This window comes from Pyxicephalus adspersus, chromosome 5, assembly GCF_032062135.1.
Source record: "Pyxicephalus adspersus chromosome 5, UCB_Pads_2.0, whole genome shotgun sequence".
Taxonomy (NCBI): domain Eukaryota; kingdom Metazoa; phylum Chordata; class Amphibia; order Anura; family Pyxicephalidae; genus Pyxicephalus; species Pyxicephalus adspersus.
This window is the reverse complement of record NC_092862.1, coordinates 55,863,389-55,884,842: the sequence shown is the minus strand read 5'-3', so window position 1 is coordinate 55,884,842 and position 21,454 is coordinate 55,863,389. Positions and strand designations below refer to the sequence as shown.

At 36.2% G+C, this 21,454-nt stretch overlaps 1 protein-coding gene across 3 annotated transcripts in view; it reads right to left on the bottom strand.

Moving 5' to 3' along the window:
- NFATC1 (nuclear factor of activated T cells 1) overlaps positions 1-21,454 on the bottom strand; it is a 118,199-nt gene that overhangs the window by 24,343 nt on the left and 72,402 nt on the right. For 2 of the 3 annotated variants that reach the window (XM_072411556.1, XM_072411557.1), the window contains exon 9: positions 11,903-12,285. In XM_072411556.1, coding sequence (XP_072267657.1) covers positions 11,903-12,285 — 383 coding nt within the window. Of the gene's footprint in view, positions 1-11,595; positions 12,286-21,454 lie in introns of all 3 variants that reach the window. The other variant, XM_072411555.1, reaches the window with a different exon arrangement.

Genomic DNA, 21,454 nt, shown 5'->3' with positions numbered 1-21,454 from the left:
TAACTCTTCTATAGTTCTAATAGTGAAGAGTTCTTTTATGTAAGTGGTCAATGAAGCTGAGCTAAATATTATTATTATTAATATAGATTATTAGTGACAATGACAACTTATGTGTAAGGGGAGATCTGTTCTTCCTATGCTGTTGGCTTAGCTGTAGAAAAGTGGTTTCGACTGCAAAACTATGCAGACACTGTCAATGGGGTAAGTCAGTACATGCACCCATGGTATTAGGGTGAAGTTAAAAGAAGTTTAATGCTGGAGTCTAATTATGCTCCTGATTCTAATACTTACACTGTTTTATATTCCATGGAATACATTGATAATAAAAGGAAAACTGCTTTTATTATTATAGAGCGGGCTGGAGATTTTAAAGTGAAAATTTAAAAATATGTGTTCACCAAAAACAGGAAAGTTTTGAGATGAACGGTGCAGTGTTCATTTCATTGTCTACTATGTCATGCATTTTCCAGAAACTACTTATAATTGCATTTTAGATGCTGGCTTACATCATGTAAAGGCTTCAGAGATAAAATTTACCCACAGGAACACTGTATGTCTATGACTGATATATTATTTCCAATACATTTAGTACAGATGCAAATTCAACACAATTGCACTCAATTAAAAGCAAAAAAATGGAGGCCATGATATTTGCTTCTAAAACATGGAGAGCAATGGGCCTATAGTAACTTGCAATACCATGAAATAGAAGTTCAATCACTAGACTGATGTATTTACCTGCATCTATAGGCATATGAAATGAACTGCCCTGACCTCTTTGACACGCTCGTGAATCAATGACAGTGGTCACAGTCAGTGTGCCAACATGGCTGTCACCAGTCCTAAAATAGAACAGTTGCTGGGACTTCACCTTGGCTTATTTTCGACTCATTGGCTTACTCTGACAGTGCCAGGCCCCGCTTTTATACTAGGATTATCCATGTCAGCAGTTAACTGCTTTTTTTAGGCTGCAAGTACACTTACATACAATATATATATACATATGTATAATACAGTGTACACTCTGCAAAAGTATGTTAGTAAAACAAAAATTATATACCCTCCTAAAGTTTCAGGTTTATGTATAGGAGATAAAATGAAAATGTACGGTGGTTAATTTGTGGATTATTCAAAGGGGGCCTTCTCACATAATATTGTTATAATATTATTATTTAGACATGTAATTGTGCTTTATTAGAACATACTATCGCCACCCTTGGGCCATAATTTTTTAACCACAAGAAGCAGCAGACAATGGGAGGAATCCAGTATTTCTGGGTGTGCCAGATGCTGCTCTTTTCAGCTGCCCTCGGCTCTGTAATTGACAGGGGTAGGACTAGGTAAAAGATAGTTGCTCCAGAACGCTTCCAAATGATTGGGAAAAAAGAAAAAGAAGAGCTAAGGAGGCATACAGCCTTAGCACGATTAATTACATTACTGCTTGTGTAAAATCTGAAATTAGAGCATCCCACATGCAGAGCTTTTATCAATGTATCTTGATACTTTTGAGCAAAGTGATATTCTGCTCGACAGTGCCTGCAAAGTTCAAGCCATGACATTATCCAGCCAGTAGAGGAGCGGGATCCTAGATAACAGGAAAATATCAACAAACAAATTCAGATGGACCATTCTTTTTGGAGCCAATCTCCAATTAATTTAATTAAATAGCTTCCCCCATGTTCTCTCCAGCAGGGAAAGTTATTTAATTATAAGGCTAACCATGGCCTAAACAGTGCATGGTAAGTTCACATTAGAATGGAGCCTGGCAAACACAAAAGTACTGAGATCCTTCAGTAAGTACATCATTCAAGCTTTGCAGATATTTAAAGCAGACATTCAGAACAAACACACCAACACAAACATAATAAATACACTAAATTATGCCATATCAGCCACTGTTTATGCTCAGCCTGTGTGTTAACAAGTTGTTTTACAAGTTTGAGGGTCTTCATGGGTATAAGTTATCAAAATAGACCTTTCTTACCCTCCGTCCAGCGGTAAATAAACACACAGAGACATGGGCTAGGATCAAGTGTTTTTCATATTTTCTATCTGAAGCAGAGGTGTATTAATTAGTGACTGACTCATTCTCTAACACCCACATGTGGTACTGATTATTTTGTCTGTAATTTTGTTTGAAAAAGAAAATGCACCATTAGCTGGTAACTTGCATACATCCAACATTAGGAACAATGTCATTCCTTTAAACCTGCTGACCAAATAGTAGGCACTGGCGTTCAAGTGTAATCCAACTATCCCCTGCATGGGGATAAGAAAGAGAACTCCTATAAATGTTTGTATTCGACAAAAAAAAGAAAAGAAAAGTGGAAAACATACACCATTGGTGTTTCACGAGGTTCTGTTAGGAAAAAAATACATTAGGTTTGGATGAAGCAGTTATATTGTTGATGGTCCGAAGAGCATAAAAACACCAAAAAAACAGCAAAAAAATACTGCGCTTTGGTTTGGACGAAAAAGTAGGAAATGTACTGATATAATGAGAATGATTTCCATTGCTACTGAACCCCCCCCCAAAGAAAAAACAATAATACATGCTACTGTTGGCATCATTATTCCCTATCACAACTGCTACTCAATTGTTTTTTTAAAAGTAATATTACAGAGACAGAGGACTAGTTATTTTGTTATCATAAAGCGAACCTGAACAAGGTAAATATGTAGTAAAGGTAGAATCAAAATGAAAGAGCCTAATGGCACTTCTGGTTGGGGGGGGGGGGAGGTATTGTGTGGTGAGAATGAATGAGAAACAGTGCTGGGTGACTGTTGACCACATAACTTTGTGCATAATTAGGCAATACTAATCTAGCAGTGTTGGAGTTCCAAAGTTTTGCCTAATTCTAATGGATGGAGAGTGGTACATGGTGGTAATCCAGGTAAATGATGGATATTAAGGTGATACTAACATTTTATGGCCAACTGCTCTCACCTTACTCGCCCATCACCTGATCAATTCTTGCCAGGTACTAAACACTATTTTGTGGGTGGAAGAATAGGTAAAGCACGTTGCTTTATAATTTCCGTGTCCAGTCTATTTTTTTAAGTACCAATAGGCAGCAGGTTGACTGTGAGGAGTGTCATTTGTTTTTACTCTCAAACTACTTTCACCCCATGACAATCATATGCCTTATCATATATTCCGTTCTGTACTTTCTAACACAAAAATGACATAACTTATTTGCATTATGTTAAATGAATACAAATAATACCCCTTCAATCCTTTCTCTATTTATTCACTACAAATAAAAGTATGCACTACGGTTTTGTTTACTAAGCAACATAAAAATTTTCTAATTTTAATTTCACGTTCAACTCCAAATCTTCATGAACCTTGGCTCCATGTACCCAGCTTTGTCATTGGAAAAAAAAAACAGTTAAGTAGAAGTAAAGTTCATTGCAGTAATGTATTTAGACCACGTTATTGGCTTGCAAATGTGTGAGCCACCTGCCCTTGTCAATTAAGCTGTGCAGACCAATCTTCTTGGTGAGCCCCTGGAGAGATGTTCAGGAGAAGGGGCACAGGTTAACCAGGGAGAGGCAAGCATGATATTGTGGCCGTCTGAATTGTTTTAATGCTCTCTGTCTTACAAGGGTAAACGTTTAAACCCATTAAAGATCTGACCCTAATGAATTATTTTGGCCTTTATTTAATATTTTTTCTACTCATCAAATGTAAAACTTCATCTCAAATGTTAGCGAGTCAGCACGTTCTATCACAGCATGTACTCTTTCAATCATCATTAGAAAATGTAGAAGGCCCTAGATTTGGGCTTAGAGCCAGATTAGTCAAACTTTCCATGAGGAAACCTCTTTTTTTCCTTCCCTTTAAGGCTGGCTGCTTGGAATTAAGAGGAAGTAGATGGTTTGCTATTCGGTAGTGGAGACAACAGTCCTGAACTCTGCAAACTACCTGCACATTGCTGTAATGACATACTGACTACTGGAAACTGGAGTGCTCACGAGGGCTTTCAAAACACATAATTGTGTCAACCTTCAGCTGAACCTGGCAATTGTGCTGCCTAAGATAACAGACAAAGAGATACTTGCTGCACAAAAGATACTTGTGCCGTTTTCAATGCTTCACCGTCACTATTTCCCGGTTACAAAAGAACTGTCTCATGTAGCAACATGTGGCGGAACTGTCAGCGCTTGGCCATCCAGTGTGTTTTTCCAATACCTATCTCCTAACTCACGGCTTTGTTTTTTTTTTGTTTGCTATAAATTCCAACCTGCAACAATATTTTTTTTCAAATAGGAAAAGCTAGCCCACAATATGTTGCATTCCTGTGCAGGAGCAAAGGCCCAACTCTGTTCATACAACAAAATAATGATATGAATATCATATTGTACAGTGCAAAGATAATAATTATAGTCAATGTGACACATATGGAGGATGCTTTTGTTGATCTTTTAAAAAACACCCAACAATTGGCTTTTAAATGATGCTATGGTTAAAAAAAAGTTTTCAACTTGTCCACTGTTACTTTGCAACACTTCTCCAGCAACCCTTCCTCTACTAAAATGTCCAATGTAACCTGCAGTCAGAGTGGCGGTCACATTATAAATATACTACTCACTGAATAAGTAAGCAGATGAAGAGTTCTGACCTTGCGTTTATATACTCCATGACTGTTCTGTGTCTGTTACACTGAAACCAAAGAAAGCCAGACAACCAGCAAGTGTTAGAAGAAACTCTGCAATGTAGTCTTGTGTTTATGTCTCACAACAGGATTCCTTTAAAAAGGTACAAAGTATGAGCATTGCTAGATTTAATCCTGCTGAGTAAAAGGCAGCAAACATGTGATAGCAAGTATTTGGGTGTGATTGTACTCTGCGTCTTTGGTCAAGCTTCAAGCTTATTTCAAAATATCTGTAACTAGTAAAGAATCATTATATTATCTCATTAAAAAAGAATAATACTTTCATAGCGCATGTGGCACAATGTAAGCGATTATGAAAAGATATGGAAAAAAGGCTTAGCAAGCATAGATGTTCAGTTATCATTCCGAAAACGGGCTGTTATCCCATGTCTTGTCAAAATGAATGATGCAGCAATGTATGTTCAGTAGAAATTAGTGAATAAACATAGTAACTGCAATGCAATACTTAGATACATCACCACTTTCACAAAATTGTTACAAAATCAGAGATTGTATCTAAATTGTATCTTTTCGGGGACTTACTGTTATCCATAGGACAGACTGGCCCATATCTAACAGCTGAAGTTTATGTATAATTCTAGGCAAGTATTGGCAAATCCTCAGTATATTATGAAATATTATTATGAAAAATCTCCCAACACACTGCACCCTCTCTTAGACACTATGGTGTATTCTATTGAATTTGAATGTTGTAGATGTGCAGGTATACATATGTCTGTTTCAGCTAATTTATTAGATGCACAATTTGTACTAATAATTATTATCATATCAGACACCTGAATGTTTATAGCATTGGACATAACAGTCAGACATACAGCCAATCGTGATAACCATTGGAAGATCAAGCGCTATACTAGACAGTGATATCCCTAATCAAGTATTTAGAGAAAAGTTTTGTATCCAGACGTGTTAGGGGAAGATTCAACTTCCATATATATAACGCTCCACATTTATCCAACCTGGGGAACCGTTTGGTCTTTCATTAGCTGAATATTTTGGACCTTATTTAATTATGACAACCTTCCATTCCCTATTTAAGATATACCTTTGAGACACCAATCTAATAAGTGGCATCCCCTGATGAATCCTGTGGGCGAAACGCACTGGGACACGAGGCTTTCTCTCAATACTTGAATAAGGATATCACTGTCTAGTATACCGGTCGATCTTCCCATGTTCATCTATATGGGAGAGATCAAACGAAATGCTATGTTATACATCTCGCTAAAGCTGTTATCTAAAATTTTGTTCTCTACAATATATTATCCTTTTGCCGCACTAAATCCCTAGCCATCTTTTGTCTTTCTTTTCAACTTACATACGTTATCTAGGGGAGCGGCCCAATAAATATATATATATATATGGTCTGGCCAGTCATGTTATCTGAACATCAATCAATGTTTATGCTGAATCCAACTAGATATCTGACCTCTTCATCCATCAAAGTAATTTTCCCTATAAAGAATGGTGCAAATTATCTCTACATATAGTTCAGAAGTAAAGGTTTTCAAAGCCAAAATATGGTCCAACTCTTGAAAAAAAAAGTTTCTTTTATTTTGTCCATCAGTACATCCAGTATAGGTATCTACAGGGTACCATAAACCCATAAGATCACATATACATTGACTCTGCAGGTACAATCACTGCTTTATCCTGTGCTCTGAATTCTCTGTGACCCCATATAATGAAATACACAAGCCAGGTGTAGTTAACATTCCACCATTATTCAACATATGACTGTCATCGCTCACCTGGTAAGTAGTTCCTCACAGTTAAATCTTGATAAGTTTCTTTCAGATTTCTGCATTCATTTATAACAATCACATAAAACTCACATCATAGAAAAACAATCAACCAGCTACAAAACACATGTTTTAGCCTGTACAGCCTCAACACATTCTCATAACTAAAAAAATCCCAAGAGTACAACAAGAAACATGAGCTACTGTGTACATGCAGACACTGTTCAACTTCACTCATGCTGCTGGGACATTGGGGGAAAGTCAAGACTGGCTTGTACCAAAGCAGTTGTATCTTTGGGATGTGAGAGAACAATATAGTCTTGTTTCCCTAAAAAGTAATAGAAATTATAAAGAAATCTGGTTTATTTCACAGCTCTTCTTTAATGACTACCAGTAAAGTTGTTGTTGAGAATTTGTGTAAGTGCAGTTATATGTGTCGTACTTTTATTAAATGGTAATAATACCTTGTTGTATATTAACACAAAGAAGAACATACATATACGATTAGTATGATACATATACAATTAAATTCTGAGGCCAAACATGCCAGCCTTAAAAGTTATGGTAAGCATGCACTATGCAATTATCTCCCAACCATGTTTGCAATTATTTTACATATTTTATGTAGCATCAACTTGTTCAACAAATCAATTCCACCATGACAAATCATAACACAAAAAGTGGTTTCAATTTTATTAGGGTGCTTGACCACTCGGCAAACAAAAAAATGTGTTTTTTCTAATTTTTGGCAACATTTTGCCCAAATCTATATTGAGAATATAATCATAAATTATTGAAATCAAAATGGTTTTAAATTTGGATATCATTAAGACTTCATTTACACTAAAGGAATGTACATTGGTGTGCCTTATACTGCAACACATTGCCACCTGTGTTGCTGTCTGTTGTAATGCGACGCAAAGGCCAGACAAAAATGGTTGCAATGCACTGTGTCACATATAGTAAAAACATCAGACATTGCACAGAAAGCAACATGCTTTCATGTGCATCATGGACTTTATTTGTTTGGTCAAGACTGGAGAAGATAGACTATTTCCGTTTCCCCTATAATAAGGCACTGTCTTATATTTTTTGAAATGCCAAAATATGCCCTAGGTCTTATTTTCAGGGGGATGTCTTATTTTTCCATGAAGAAGACTACAGTACACATTTATTGTTGAAAATCACTCATGTGCCATTGATTGTCCCCTTCTGATCACTCATGTGCCATTGATTGTCCCCTTCTGATCACTCATGTGCCATTGATTGTCCCCTTCTGATCACTCATGTGCCATTGATTGTCCCCTTCTGATCACTACCGTATGTGCCATTGATTGTCCCCTTTCTGATCACTCATGTGCCATTGATTGTCCCCTTCTGATCACTATGTGCCATTGATTCTCCCCTTCTGATCACTGACTCACTTTTTTTTGGCTTCTACGGCCGGGTAACAGACTCTGTTAGGGCAGGGATCAGCAGCTTGCTTGTCCTTTGAAGTTACTTTCAGTTTCACTCTGCACTGCAGCCAGCATCGAGGAGTCACACAGAGGCACACAGTATCAGGTATTGGAGGATGTCTTATTTGCGGGGGGAGCTTTATTTTAATTGTTTGAGCAAAAATCGGGGGGTGGCTTATTTGATGGGGATGCCTTATCATCGGGGAAACATGGTAAGTCTGTAGGGTTTTTATACGGGATATGTTTATATCCCTAGGTTGAACTTGGACTTTTCAACCTGACTATTGGAGAACCGAGGTGATCCAGCATACCTGTAATGGATTTCTTAAAAATGATTTGCTTATAGTTGGCAAATGTTTTCAGTCCTGGACGAGATCCATTTCAGGCTTGCCGGACTACCCAGGTTCACCTATGATAGTCTATCTTGGAAATCTTTAATAGATTAGGCCCATTGTGTAAGGCAAGGTACTGTACATGGCATCAACAAAACAATGTGAGTTCTAACTACAATTCTGTGTTACTCTTCAAATCAGTCATATACAATAAAAACATTTTAAGAAATTTTTTTGCAGACTCTTATCTTCTGCTGTTTGTTTGAAAGTCTAGTGTCATTCTATTTACTTTCTCTTTCCTGCGTGTTAAGTGGAAGTGTCTGCCCGCCACTGTCATTTTATTACTCCCAGTGTTATAATACGATTAAAAAGAGCACCAATCACATTAGCAGGAAACAGCATACATTGCATGGAATGCAGATAGATGTCATATTAACAATGATGCAAAAACTTTTTGGTAAGTTAGAAAAAATTATATTTTAATTGGTGAATATTGTCACTGAAACAAAGTGATAAGAAATCCAAAATTTAGAGTTGTCCCTACAGGTGGAATCTATCAATAGGGAAATTTGTTCTGGTAGCAATAGTCACCAGGGACTGTAGAGATTTCCTCTAGTTTCCTATTGTGGAGCACACTGCAGATAACATACTGGGAGGGGGTTTATCCAAAATAAAACTATACTGGCTATACATCTACTTTATATTACCAAACAGCCTATGTGGAGTGATATATGTTAGTTCACTTTATTAAAAAGGAAACTTATCCTTATTGTTGCTATCAAACAGATATATCTTCCTTAGACAAGTGACAAGTCGTCAATATCATGAAGACATATTGATAAAATAAGGATAGATTTGTGTGGCGGAGGTGTTTGGGCCCCAGGGCAAGGCTCATTTTGAGTGGTAGCCCTTCCATTTCTGAAGCACTGTGTCAGATTCCAACCTGTTTTGTAAGATAACAATAAAACCACAGATGTCTAAACAGTGGCTATAAATTGCAGCTGTAGTTGTAGCTGAGTATTCATACACTGGATCACACCACGTTCCCTTTTATTAGTTCTGCCATTTTAAAATGTATGTTTGCCAGCTTGAAAAGCCACAGGCCGCTGGTCTTCATTGTAATTTATTCATAGATGTAATCACTGAAGCTGTTTTCAATTAGCAAAATTCATTAGTGAGATTTAAGGGGTTATATCCCAAACTAAACTCGAATTTAAAAGTCTGACACTTTTATTGAACTTTGCAGCTGTAGTAATAAGAGAATTTATTTTTGTCTGCATAATAAAAAGGTGCCATTGTTACTCAGCCCCAGAACCACTCGATCTTTTTTTATCTAATTTGACTAGAATGGTGAAGGTTTAGGTTTATGTCTGAAAATGTCTTACAAAAGACAAAAAAGTGAACTTTTGTAATATATATATTTTCCCGAAAGACAATCAAATTCAGATGTTGCTTGACACCAATTAGTTTAAGCAGACAAGACGATTGTAAACTATGATCCCGTTGAAAATACAGAGCTCATGTATCTTTGGGATACACGGTGGGGAGTGCTAAATCACAGCCCAGTAAGGTTACATAACCCCTTTTTAGATGAACCATTCAAAACATCCCAATAAATCTTTGGAGGCCAAAGCCTGACAACTTGTTCAGTGGCAGATCTTTTACATTTTATACATTTTATGCAATCATACCATTCAATAACTGCAACTACTGAGAAGTACGCAGGAAAGCTATAGCAACAGACATCATTATCATAAATACAATGAAAACATTTGCATGTATTTTGAGTAAAATGTCAGAACACAGAGAACAAATTTGTCCAGCTTACATAGCAGGATTGATATTAGTATTATAGTAATCTTCTAATATATTTCTCAGTACCTAAAATTGACCAAAAAAAAAGTTAACCATTGAAGGAATGTGAAAGTATAACTTGGGCCATACCAGAACTTTGCTTTAGAACCGTTCATGTCTATGCAAACAGTCATGTGCCACTCTTACCCAGAGGAAGCAATATTGATCTACCAAACCCTTTTAACCCATTTGCCTATGATATTTGTTCCCACGGTGCCCAATCCTACCAAAATGAGAAGGATGAGGTAACAACCATACTTTATATATAGTCATCTTTAGGTTACCTTTCTTTTGATGACTAATCTGACAATCTTACATAATTAATCCATATTGATCAGTATTCTACCCAGAAATTTTTTAAAGCTGGGTGAGAAAAAGTTGTAGGTGGGTGGTGGCCCTGTATTTTGACCCAACTTTCCAGTAACTACCCAAAACAGCAAGGTGTTTACTGAAGCGCTGGGTGGTGCGCCCAGCTAAAAAGGGCTGGGGAGAAAACTGTTGGTAATAGGAAAAACATATCAAATCAAACTAAATTAAGCACTATACATTTCTTAAAAACTTTATGGCAATAACATTTATACAAATTTTTAGTTTAAAATTCCAACAAGGGCCTGTCTGAGTTTCTGCAGAACACCACTGTTCCCTAATCAAATCAGTGGTACACTGATTTATTAAAGCTCTCCAATACTGGTGAAGATAGACTCTCATCTGGTTGATCTAGCGAACCCCAAATTGATTGAAACCGTTTGCGAACTAATAGCAAGTGTTTTTTAAGAAACCAATTTCAGGATTGCTAAATCACCCAGGTTTTCCCATGATAGCCTAACTTCATCAGTTTTGGAGAGCTTTATTAAATCTGGCTCATCTGCTCCAGCACCTTGTCATGTCTCTACCCCCTCTTCCCCCAAGTATTTTAATGCAAAGTTCCGATTTTCTTTATTCTAAAAAATATCAGTGAATATTACCTTCTCCCCATGTGAAAAATCCAGAGAGAATGTCAAATACTGATATCTATACATTTTCACTGATTCCATAAAAGAAAGGTAATTATATCAATGAGAAATATAATGAAACCTTCACTATTGATATATTACTGTATCTGTAAAATACAGTGGCTAATGCAGTCAGTTCACATTGATGTGACATGTATTTACTGCTGAAGGGATTTGCAGTGTACAGCTAGACGGTGCATTGCTAGACATTTTATTGTACTTCCACTCAGACTTATCAAATCACCTGCATGAGCTAAGAGCATATGGTTGCAATTACTTTTGTGTAGAAATTGGTGGTTAAGCTACCTCTGTGGTTACGAAAGGCACTTAATGCTTAAAATACACAGTTTGAGAAATGCTACATTAGGAACATTTTCAATTCCCTTTTCTTATTTTTATTAATTCTAAATGGACATATTTCTGCACCGGTTCTTAGGGCTGTTAATTTATGGTGGCTTCTTAAAGCATCTGGTTAATAAAGAACTTACTGATACAGCAATATAGCGGAATGAATGCCTCAACAACTGTGGAACACTTACCATCATCCAAGTACAACTGATCCAATTCCTCAGGCTCACACTTGATGGTTACAGGAATAGGGGCCAAATTATGATTACTGTCCTCATGCAACTCTGGCAGTGACAGAGGTTGAATGGTTGGAGATTCATTTCTCTGAACCTTCTGTTGTTGGTGCTGCGGTTGGCCCATTACTGATGAATGAGTTGGACTGCAGGGCTGCAAATAGGATGGCTCTTGGGTAATAGACGGAACTGGAGAAGAGGGACTGTTGGGATAGACTGTTTGTTGATAACCAAGGGGACAGCTACTGCTCTGATGGAGACTCACCTGCGGCTGCAGCATGATGTGGGATGACTGATCGGGTGAACTTGGGTGCACAACTATAGACCGTGGCACTTCTTGTATGGTGGGTACGCCTCCAGTGGGCTGCTGAAGTCCTAGCTGGGAATGGCCAGTATTCGAGATGCATTTGTTGTACGGTGAAGATGATAGATCATGGAGCTTGTGGCTTGAATTGGAAGAAGATGTCATCACAGTGTTTCTTTGCTGACAAGATGAGAAGCCAGGCACAAGGCATGAACCAGGATCAGATGGCATCAAAATCTGTTGACTGTAGTATGGCTTTGAGAGTTGAGTTAATCCCTGGTTCACTGGGCCACAAGTTTGAGCTGACTCATAGTCATCAGCAGGCTCTGTTTTTATAATTGGAACTGTTAGGAGAGAAGAAAAAAATTAAATAAACATGAGTTGCATTTCGGTAAGATCAAGTTGGCTTGTGGCTAGGATACCCCTTGCAAAACAAACAACGTCTTGAATAAGACTCTGTGTGTCTTTTGCCTCGTTCTCCCACCCAATAAAAAAAAAAAAGTATGAGTCATCAGCATAAGAAAGTTACAGCTGGTTCTAATATTCAAAAGAACTATTTTCTTTGGAATCTCCTCCAGTACTAATGTGCTATAAAAGTCTATTTGCAAATAGCCATGTTGCTGAAGAAGCTTTGGACCCAAGGGCTCCATGGATTTGTAATAATCAAAGCAAAAAATTTTACTTGGATGTATTATTGCCTTTGCTGCTGCTACCGATGAACAGTTTGATAAATGCCTATGTGTTTGGTAAAATCATTGTCAGACTAAACAGATTCAAATGAATCAAGCGAGACAAACACAAGCAAAAGTAGTTGTGGTTTATGATGTCATTGGCAACTAAACTGATTATGCAAGTGTCTTGCACTGCTGCATATATTTAGATTAACTCTTTTCCAGCTACTGGAGACTAAACTGCCTTCACAAAGTGTTTTCTTTACCTTGAATACAAAATTATAATCCAAAACATAACTACCTGTCTGTATAAGTAGAAGGGATAGATTCTTTGCCACTTTTCAAAATGACAAAGAGACATCTGCCCTCTTTTTTATCTTGGAATACAGTTTGAGTAGTATTTACAAACAAGCTAACCACAGATCATATTGTTTTGTATACTGTCCTCTTATCCTATTCCATTTCAAGATGAAGGTCATAAATTGTCTGATCCTGCAGGTATGGATTGGGTCACTTAGGGCATTCCTGGGGCAATAATCACTACATGTGCTCATGGTTGCTCACCCAGGTTTCACAAAACTATCTGTGCAAAATAGAAAGTGCTTCACCCTTTTAACAAGTGCAGAACTATCTTTGTACAATTTTAGAAATCTTCTGGCATATTGTTGGTAGAAAGACATCTGACTGTCTTACCAGCTTTATTCCAGCAAAGCAGCATAAACAACAGAGAGCAAATGGTCTAGCAATTGCTTATGAACAGCCTGCCAGGAAGCTTATCTCTGTATTAAGTGCAAACGTTCTTTAGCAGTATATTTATCCACAGAACCGCTGACCATATCCACAAATTAATTAAAAAAACTATAACTTGTAAATCCTCAGTCATCTGTTATGCTCTAAAACACAAAAGTAACTTATGCCATTAATCTTAACATAAACTGTAGCTCTGAAATTTCAAAATGAACTGCTGGTTAGTCACAAAGGAAACAAAATCACATACTGGTAAACATACTAAAATGTATTTCGCTGTAAGTCCTATTTATGTTCATTAGGAATTAAAATAAATTAAAATTTTTCCTTTTTCTCTGGCAAGTTCTCCAAGCCATGAACCATCTTCAAGCTGTCATGGGCTAGCATGGATTTGTGTGATCTGGTGATCTTACAAAAGCCAACAGATTATTTGCTCCTACATATCCAGCTCAGCATAGTGGCAAAGCTAATAACGAACCTTTGTCTATATACTTGATAACTTTATAAATCCAAAATTAGTAATATATTTGATCTTCCCTGGAAAGAAGGATATCACGATGAGTATTACATTTATGGCTACCATAAGGTCTGATATACCCCAAATAAGCAATTGATTGCACCCATAAGGTATACTCTTAGCACAACGCCTAAAGAAAGTTGCCACACAAGACTCCAACTACTACGCAGAACTTCAAGTAGTAAATATAAACCATTCATATAAAATATATAAAATTATCTGATAAAAAAATACAGATTAACATTAACAAATAAATGAAATATTTTAAAAATACCATTCCTTAAATGTAACACTGATGGGTGACTATACACCTATATATATATATATATATATATATATATATATATATATATATATATATATTATATATATATATTCTTCTTAATTTGAAGCCCTATTTTTATGCACAGTAAATCATAAAAGTATAAGTATTGACAAAACTGTTTAGTGTTCAGACTGAAAAAAATGCTAAACTAAAGGTATTCCCTATTGAGAGCAAGGATGGATGTCAGTAGTTGTTACATTTATGCCCTCCGTTTCCATGACTGTAATTAAAAGACTGAAATATATGTTACAGGAAGGTCAGACTAATGTGAAATGTCAGAGTTGTTAGGCAGTGTTGACTGAGTCTGTACTCAACTTTCATGGTTAAAGAAAGACATTTCTCTGGTGACCTTCCTTATGTCACACATTAACATGCCTGTGTTGTTAGTCAATCAGTTGAATGGTAATGCAGACCTCTCATTGTATATTATGCACAGATTAGAATACAGTCCAGCTGTAAAGTTACAATTTATGGTAATAGGCTGGCTACAGATGACCTAATGAACCAGAAATCTGTCTGTGTTACTAGGTGAAAGCTCATGGCCATCAACTTTGTAGCCAAACTACCAAATTATGTGAACATAATATATGTGATGAAGCTCTTATTTTAGAAAGAAAACACTTTGTATACACTATAGATCACAAAAATGAATTTTGTTGTTTATAGACCTAGCTTTTCTGGGTAGTAGGTATGTTTCTGAACTAGGGGTTGGATATAAAGATTTTATTTATCTTGTTCAATCTCTGCATACAATTTCTCTTTGACATCCACAGCCTATTTTATTATCCCCAGTAGATTTTAATAAAATCGTCTTTGTTAGGTAAATATAAAAGTATGCTGAAAATATGTCCCAAAACATCTAGTTTACTGAATACATATATTTCAAGCTGATTCATGTAAGATGTAGCATGATTCATATAAAGATAGCTTTATACTGGAAAAGGTTGATTAAGGGCACACAGGACATCAGGTCAGCAAGTGGAAGGTAAGTTCCCTACATTTCCTGCTCAAAACCGTTCCTATTACTTTTCTCTTGGTGCTTATAAATATTATTAAATAATTGAGATTGGTGCTCAGAATAAAGACTTGTTGTGACAAGAAGCATTTACAAAGCAGTGAGGTTGGAGTCTTAGTGGAGCCTTTCTTGACCTTTCAGATCCTAGGGAACCCCTGCTATAGTTCCCATATTCACACCTCACAGTACATTAGCATGGTGGGAACATATGTTACAAATGATGGAACCCTGGCTGAGAAAATATTTTGCTTTCTTGCTCTGAATAGAATGTCCCTAGGAATACATGTTATTAGGGGTGTATCACAAGGTGTGCAAAACAGTCATGTCCATTTTCGTATGAGATTTAACTGGTGAGAGTATAGTTGTGTTCTGTTCTCTGCAAATATTTGTTAAAGTTTGCTGGTCACAGGCAAAACTTTTAAAATGAATCTTAATTTTACCTTTAATAAAAGCATTGTAGTTATAAGTTGTATGAATCTTGAGTGAAAACATTTTTAAACAGATCCATTGAAGCGTACCTAAACTCAATATTTTTACTTTACATACGTAGACAACCCTTTTAAATAAAGTAAAAATGTTCTTTCTTTTTTTAAGTGCAACACCCTTTTTTTTTTTTTTTTTTTTAAAAATGGTGCAGCACTGCCACTTTAAGTTTGGATCTTCACAGAGCCTCCCTGGATACCTACGTCACACATCCTGAGAGGCTCTGGCTGCTGTCTCTGCGCAAGCCAGATTTCGGTCATGGGCAGAAGGGGCATTTTTTCCACCAAGGGGAAATAGATGCCGATCTCACGCTTGTACAGTGAGATCAGCTCTTTTATTCCCCTTCACAGTGGCTATGTCGCAGTGCCAAATCAGGTGATGTAGCAAGAAGACGGAAAAGTGAACGCGGGACAGGAACATGGGAAGGACCAGCGCCATTTAGGGATCTGCGGGGTTAAAGATAAATGTACTTTTTGAATTTTAGTTTTAGTTTAGTTCCGCTTTTATGTATATGCTGGTATAAGGCTCTTGCCAAACACCCTAAATTTCTGTTTTATTCATATTTTAAAACAATCATTTTCTAAGCCCAATAGATGTGTGCCATGATAAAGATTGAGTATTAAAAATTGCAGGTGACAGCCAGTACCGGAAGGCATCTCCATTGATCTAAGTAAACAACATTGCCATGCAATGAACAGACCAATTGTTGTAGCCTTAAAATAGAGTTTGTGTGTTAATAAATGAGCAGAACTGCATTATATACCATCACGGCTTTACCACATCCACTTACAGTAACATGGTTAACTAGGTAATGCACTCAGTCAGAGTTTGGCTAATTCAAACTAATATAAGGGTTTAACCTTTCTATGTAATAAATACAATACTTGCAATTAAATATACATAAAACACTTTAGTGCAAACTTCTGTATACAATTTTAAAAAAGTTCATATGCAGAAATAGTTTAGTTATGTTACATTTAAAACAATGTCCTCAGCCAGTTCAACAAATATTGTCATCACCTTTGTTGTACATCATGGAAACTGCAGAATCTTTTTCTGTATCTTCATTTTATTTGGGCCAATAAACACAACAGACAAAGCTCTACACAATGAAAATGATCTATTTGTTTATACATGTGGCTATGATTTTTAAATGTTATTGAACTAAATTTCACTTTGTCTAAATATCTTCATACTTGTGCTTTAATTTTTGAATTGATCCTAATGATAAAATATTAGTTTACTGCAGTTAAAACATTCAATGTTTCTACCTCCAGGCTTTCCTTCTCCTCAGTTGCAGACATGTGATTCCACAGGTATGACCCATTTAATGTCCTAATTTTAAGTAGAACACTTACACTACATAAAACAGTATGGATTACCTGGCCTAAAACGGTTTATCTGAAGATTCTGAAAACCACATCTACATCCTGCTATAGGATTTCAGATTTTTATTTAATTACAAGTCAAAATGGAGACATCATCATATTAGGTGTCTCAATTTCTGTCAGCCTTGATTAATAATATGTTCTCAAAGTAGACCATGTATTGATTTAAAAATCTGCTGTAAGATTGTTACATGCACATATTGCTAGCAGTAAATTATATAAACCATATTGGCATTTAAAGATAGTATAATCTATACAATGACAAAATAATATAGGTAAACAGATTTGGATAAATCATTTTGGAAGTATATATATATATATATATATATATATATATATATATATATATTTATTTATATAGTGGTAGAAGAACATGGCTTGGATTGGACAAATCTATTTCTTTATCTCCTGTACACAGCTAACTATCAACCCAGTCTAGTATCCCAATCACAATATAAAACTTGTATCATGAGTATGAGTTGTATTAGGAATTAGCTTATACCAGTGTTTGTGAAGGACAATCCTTTCAGTACTACTGTCGGCCATTAAGGTAGGAGGAATAGGAAGGTATGCATAGCAACATCATGGTATGAATTTAGTAAACTATTAGGTTGGCATTTCAGAGGAGGCAGATATGCCCCGCTGTATGAGAAGAATAAGGAATCCTGGAAGACTGGAAGGGTCTTTGTGAGGGAGATCAATGTCCCTCTGCTTTCCAGGTATTCAAGCACCTCTCAGTTGGTTGCTCGAATTCCCTACAAGGTAACCAATTCTGTTAGGAATTTGAAAAAATGTCTGTGGGATAGGTCATTACAGAAGTAGGTAGGGACAATAAATTGCCCAGCTTGCTCAGGCAATTCCATCTAGAGACTATTGTTCCAATAAAAAATGAGGTATGAACATCATATATTTTTCTTCAAAGATATGTATCCAGTCAGGGTCTGTTGAGGTTAAACCCTATGTTGTGGTTTGGCACAAAATACTCCCTCCTTGCTATAATCGGAGTATTACACACACATATACATATAATGTGAGTTTTCAACCCTAATGCTATGCCACCACTCTATGCCAATGTCTTTCTCACCAAACTTGCTAAAAACAACTTTTAAAGGCCCCCCTCTTTTCTCAATTAGGTGGCCATACAGTACATAAAAATATTGGATTACCAGACCTGGCTATGACTTGGGTTACAAGATATGCAATTCATTTGTGATCAAATTTGTCCATATTAGCTAATAGTCATTTCTTACTGAATGGTATTTCTGGACATGTATTGGAATCAACATGCATGAAAGTTTTAGTTAGACTCTAACTCATTCAGATATAATGGAGAACTATTGAAACGACTCATGACATTATTTTTACTTGCAAAGTTGCAATGTTGTGACCAACATCTGATAAAATGGTTTGAACAGAAGCTTCAGAGTACACCTTGCAAAAACTAACTGCCAGGTTCTATTCCAGGTACCTTATGGTGCCTCTTTTTTACTTTTTGAGAATTGCTGATCTGGATCTGTAACTGAAAAACCTTGATACGTGAGAAGCTGATCACCAAGCTATCATATGGGATCATGCTTATCCATGTGCAAGCATTAGTTTTTAGACAGTGAAAACTTACATATAAATTCCGGGGGTCTCTATAGGCAGAGGACCACTGGGAAGTTAGAGGCAGACACATTTGTCTTTACTGAGTATAGGTCTATCAGCTATCATTCCAAATTTTAGGTTAAACTACCTTACCTCTAACTAGAAACTACAGAAATTTAGTCATCCATAGTAAAAAAATTGCCTAACCTACAATTTGTAAATCTGACTTAATTGCTGATCATTTTGTAATTGGCTAATATCTTTTAGACAGTGACTACACAGAACATGCGTCCTGAGGGCACAGAAAAAGTAGGCTGAGAAAACCCTAAATTAAATAACCATCAATATTAAGACTAGAAAAACTTAAATAAATAAAACCTGGCAGTATGCCTTTAGGACCATAGACTCATTTGTGAAATGCACTGAATGGTATAAACGTTAGTCACCACAAACTACTCAGCTGGGGCAGCCAACAAATGAGGGTGTGGGCCTGAAATGTCAAAGTATAAAGGACCTATTCAGAGAGCTTCCCCACTCAAGAGTCCAGGCATAATGTTTTGAGTTAATGTAAAGTTATTGAAGGAAAAAAAGGTTAAAGTTTCTTATTTTCAGAATCACAGCCAAACAAATGGCTGCAGGTGTTGCCTCTTTACAGAGACAAGCTTAAAACATTAAAAAAAACTTCAATGCTTTACTTGGTCAGGTAAGCTGGTGTAATGCTTTATTGCTGTTTGTATAAATCATGCATTGTGAGAATAAGTGAGGCCATGCTGAAGGATTTATTGAAAACTGTAAATAAAGATTAGGTCCCGAACAGTAAAGAAAGTAAAAGTATCAGTCTTCTTCTTGTCCTATTTATAGGAAATTAATAAAAGTGCCAAACTACAGATGCTTCTTTAAGAGCAGATTAGGCAACATGCCAGTAATGCTAATCAATGGGAATAAGACCCCTCTAAATCAGACTGTTACTATGTTAAAATGTAGGTCAACTCAAAATAACCATTTTAATGTTTTTGATAAAGTGAGCAGGGATTTGAACCCCTGTTAAGTTTTACAGCTATCCAGGACTCCTAAAGACCCCTTCTTTTTTGGCCTGCTTACAATAGTTTTACTAGACAAAAAGTAAGAGGAAATGTCCAACAGCAAAGGAGAAGAAAAAATAATAATTATTTCTACTAGTAGAGTAGGGTTGACAGTTAGATTTTGCTGTAATAAAAAAGTTAAAGGAATGGTAGACTTTATCCACTGTTTCTATGCTGAATCACAAATGTAAAAAAAGTGAATCTTTACTTGGAAAATTTTAAATTGAGATTAACAGCATTTCCCATGAATTATAAAAAGCAGACACAAATTACTGAAAGATGTACTTGGTTATTGAATGGATCCATCTGTACACAGCACACATCCTGCTCAAATATGTACCATAGAATAGGGAACACTCTTGCTTTGCCAGACCTGGAAACATATATAATATAGCTAGATCCTTCCTTCCAGATTATAGGGGGCACAAGAATTTAGAACTGTAACACAATCTCCTGTTAGCAGTAAAATAGTGTAGCACCAAAAAAAAATTAAACTTGGACAAACTTGGCATAAATGGAAATGGAATAGTCCTGAAAGTGGTTATATAGTATACCATAAATGTATACTAAAGGTAAACCGTGATGTATGGTCTGCAAAAAGAGGTCATTTGTGGCTATTACCAAGATCTAGTATGGAATTATAATTTTACAGTTGATATTTGCTACAAACTTTTAGTCACTGGATTTATATAAAAGCACTACCAGTGACCCAGCAAGGGCATCTTGACAGGACAGGTGAAAAGACACCTTGTATATCCATTGCATGGGTCTAAGCATGAAAGAGAGTTTGTTTTTACATGGTTACTGAAGGCTCCAGAAGATAAATTTAGGTCGCAGGAAGGAAGCTGAGTGGGCGAAGTGATGACAAAGATCTGTATTTGGTATTGCTTGCCATGTCAGAAAAAGTGCATTTCACTTTTTAAATACAAATATTTAATGTTAACCAATGGACCACAAGCAGCATATTGTTTGTTTTCAAGTATATAATATTAGGCCAATGTAGGTGGTATAAAGAAGCTGTGGTAACACATACTATGGAAACTAGAATTAAATATTTGACTTTACCATTTCATTTACATTTATTAGATATTACCTGGCCATGCCCACTGACAAATACTAAAGCCAGATAAAAAAAGCACTTTCCACATACCTAATATAAAATTATTTTTATACACCTGAAACAAATGAGACCTTTACCCATTTCAAGCACACGTATGATAAATTGCAGACTGGTTACTTGTTTATTTATTGCTAAAACCTTTTACGAGTTTTATTTCTATACTGAAGCATAGGTTCCTTTTCAGCTACTATAACAGTTCCGATCACCCTGTCATGTCAATTAGCTTTCATGGAGGAGGTGGGAGGCTACATTTTAAAGTGGATGAAACAGCGTGGCCCAAATACCGCTTTCATCATTTTGGTCAACGCGGTGTGAGCAAGAACAAAACTTAGCAAACCTTGATGTGTATACTAAGCTGGTATGCTCAATACACAATATCAGACCCAGAAATTGGTTTACATTTGGCACGTTCTCAAATGTTTGCCAATAGCCCTCTAATGCGATCTGCATGAAATAATCTAAAACATTACCTAAGGCAATCTACACTGATGAATTGCTGGCGTATAAAAAACAACCTTAAAAAGTTTGGTATTTTTGCTTCTACACTCTCCTGAATGAAGGCAAAAGATATACTCCTT